The sequence below is a fragment of the Nanorana parkeri genome, unplaced genomic scaffold (genome assembly GCF_000935625.1).
Source record: "Nanorana parkeri isolate BGI_ZX_2015 unplaced genomic scaffold, ASM93562v1 scaffold3158, whole genome shotgun sequence".
In the NCBI taxonomy this organism is placed as follows: Eukaryota; Metazoa; Chordata; class Amphibia; order Anura; family Dicroglossidae; genus Nanorana; species Nanorana parkeri.
This window is the reverse complement of record NW_017309426.1, coordinates 1,775-5,102: the sequence shown is the minus strand read 5'-3', so window position 1 is coordinate 5,102 and position 3,328 is coordinate 1,775. Positions and strand designations below refer to the sequence as shown.

At 55.7% G+C, this 3,328-nt stretch overlaps 1 protein-coding gene across 1 annotated transcript in view; it reads left to right on the top strand.

The window, feature by feature from the left end:
• LOC108802827 (cis-aconitate decarboxylase-like) overlaps positions 1 to 2,831 on the top strand; it is a 6,195-nt gene extending 3,364 nt beyond the window's left edge. Inside the window, exons 4-6 of the mRNA XM_018574679.1 lie at positions 85 to 189; positions 280 to 485; positions 1,910 to 2,831. Coding sequence (XP_018430181.1) covers positions 85 to 189; positions 280 to 485; positions 1,910 to 2,831 — 1,233 coding nt within the window. The remainder of the gene's footprint in view (positions 1 to 84; positions 190 to 279; positions 486 to 1,909) is intronic.
• Positions 2,832 to 3,328: the final 497 nt, after the last annotated feature.

Genomic DNA, 3,328 nt, shown 5'->3' with positions numbered 1-3,328 from the left:
AGAGCAATGGCGGGCGGCTCCGGGGGCGTTCATGGGATTGGCGCTACATTATAAATATTGATCTTCCATTTGTTTCCTCTTCAGGATCTGCATTTCGCAAGTTACGGAAGCTCCTCCCATTGCTCGGTGTATGGACAGAAAGGGTTAAAGCTCTCCCCCACCCTGGCCGCGTACGCCAACGGAGTAGCCGTGAGTAGACGTGGCCCTTGTGATGAGTCTGGAGAGCAGAAGTCGGGGCCGCGTGTCTGATCATCTCTCTCTCTCTCTCTCCGGGTTCAGGTTCACTCCATGGACTTTGATGACACGTGGCACCCGGCCACCCACCCGTCCGGCGCCGTCCTCCCGGCACTGCTGGCTCTGACGCAAATGCTTTGCCGGGAGAGACGGGTCACCGGGGAGGAACTTCTCACCGCTTTCAATGTCGGAATCGAGGTTCAAGGAAGGCTGATGTGCTTCTCCAAGGAGGCCAAGAACATCCCAAAGAAGTGAGTTACCAAATTCAAATATATCCCGGCTCCTACACCAAGACCGGGGCCCTAACTACAGATCATGGGGCCCCTCTTATGACCTTTCTCGGAGCTGTGAGTTACGATCCCAAACACTCCTCCCGCGCATCTTCACAGAGAGGATTAGAGAGTTGTCACCAACCGCCAATGATACCTTATTATCTTCTATGTTACATTTGCCTCAACAACCTAATGGGGCCCCTTCCACCCCCCCGGGCCCCATAGCAGACGCCTGGGCTGCTATAATTATAGTTACGCCCCTGTCCGAGACAATATCTCATCCTGCTAGAATCCAGACAGGAAGTCACCAAATTACCCCCTATGGCCACAAGTTTATCTGCCCCTCACATCATATATGAGCTTGTTGGCCATGTCATTCCAAAACCACCACCATGGCCAATAATATGGCATTGCCCCTCCCCCTGGCTATTAATATGGCATTGCCCCTCCCCCTGGCTATTAATATGGCATTGCCCTCCCCCTGGCTATTAATATGGCATTGCCCCTCCCCCTGGCTATTAATATGGCATTGCCCCTCCCCCTGGCTATTAATATGGCATTGCCCTCCCCCTGGCTATTATTATGGCATTGCCCTCCCCCTGGCTATTAATATGGAGCTGCCCCCCCCCACATGGCCATTAATACGGTGTTGCCGGCCCCACATGGCCATTAATATGGAGCTGCTCCCATTGTGGCCCTACCATCCCCCACTCTCCTGGGAAGGCTTCCACAAGATTTAGGAGTGTGTCTGTGGGGATTTGTCCCATGTGTGAGGTCAGGTGGTGATGGTGGATGAGAAGACCCGGGCTCATAGTCAGTGCTCAGTAAGGATGAGGTCAGGTGGTGATGGTGGATGAGAAGACCCGGGCTCACAGTCAGTGCTCAGTAGGGATGAGGTCAGGTACTGATGTTGGGTGAGGGGACCCGGGCTCACAGTCAGTGCTCAGTAAGGATGAGGTCAGGTGGTGATGTTGGATGAGAAGACCCGGGCTCATAGTCAGTGCTCAGTAAGGATGAGGTCAGGTGGTGATGTTGGGTGAGGGGACCCGGGCTCACAGTCAGTGCTCAGTAGGGATGAGGTCAGGTACTGATGTTGGGTGAGGGGACCCGGGCTCACAGTCAGTGCTCAGTAGGGATGAGGTCAGGTGGTGATGTTGGATGAGAAGACCCGGGCTCACAGTCAGTGGTCAGTAGGGATGAGGTCAGGGCTCTGTGCAGGACACTCGGGTTCCTCCACCACACTGGTCACCCCCATGTCTGTATGGAGCTCTGTACACAGGGGACAGTGTTGGGGGGACAGAGGACCTTCCTTCGCATACCCCAAGTGATAATCGAGGCCTCGGCCCTTCTCATGTTGTAGTCACGGATACAAATGTCTAATAATGAATGTTTTCCCGTCACAGATTCCATCCTCCTTCTGTTGTGGGCACCATGGGAAGTGCCGCCGCCTCTGCCAAGCTCCTCGCCTTAGATAAGGAACAATGCATGCACGCCCTGGCCATCGCCGCCTCTCTTGCTGGTGCCCCAATGGCCAACGCCGCCACGCTGGCCAAGCCCTTGCACATTGGCAATGCCACCAGGCTGGGCATGGAAGCCGCCATTCTGGCCGCTAAAGGGATGGAGGCCAATGCCCTCATACTGGACGATGTCCCCGGCTGCGCCGGCTTCAGTGCGTTTTATGGTGACTACCAACCCAAGCCCCTGGCATTGCCCGGTAAGCACTACGAGTTCCTTCTAGCCCAGCAAGACGTCGCGTTCAAGTCCTTCCCGGCCCACCTGGGGATGCATTGGGTGGCCGACGCCGCCATTTCCGTCAGAAATCGATTTATGGAGCAATACGGCTCTTTGGACCCGTCAGCCATCCAGTCCGTGGTCCTCAGAGTCCCCATTTCCAAATACATAAACAGGCCTTCCCCCGACTCCGAGCACCAGGCCCGGCACTCCTTCCAGTTCAGCGCCTGCACGGCCCTCCTGGACGGCCAAGTCAACGTCGCCTCCTTCCACCATGACAACATGTTCCGCAAAGACCTCCGGCATCTCCTGAGCAAGGTGGTGGTGGAGCATCCCGGGGACAACGAGGCCAACTTTGACAAGATGTACGCTGAGGTGGCCCTGCTGCTGAGGAACGGGGGAGCCATGGGGGGCAAATGTGACACTTTCTACGGCCACTGGAGGAAGCCGCTGACCAGAGAGTCCCTACTGAAGAAATTTATCAGCAACACCAGCAACGTCCTTCAGGATGACCAGATCCGAGGCGTCATACAGATGGTGGAGGACCTAGAGAGCGTCACGGACACTTCCCAGCTGCCTCTGCTCCTCCAGTAATGCCCCTCCAGTAATGCCCCTCGTGTAATGCCCCTCCAGTAATGCTCCTCGTGTAATGCCCCTCCAGTAATGCCCCTCGTGTAATGCCCCTCGTGTAATGCCCCTCGTGTAATGCTCCTCCAGTAATGCCCCTCCAGTAATGCTCCTCGTGTAATGCCCCTCGTGTAATGCTCCTCCAGTAATGCCCCTCGTGTAATGCCCCTCGTGTAATGCTCCTCGTGTAATGCCCCTCCAGTAATGCTCCTCCAGTAATGCCCCTCGTGTAATGCTCCTCCAGTAATGCCCCTCCAGTAATGCCCCTCGTGTAATGCCCCTCCAGTAATGCTCCTCCAGTAATGCCCCTCGTGTAATGCTCCTCCAGTAATGCCCCTCGTGTAATGCTCCTCCTGTAATGCTCCTCCAGTAATGCCCCTCGTGTAATGCTCCTCCAGTAATGCTCCTCCAGTAATGCCCCTCCAGTAATGCCCCTCCAGTAATGCCCCTCGTGTAATGCTCCT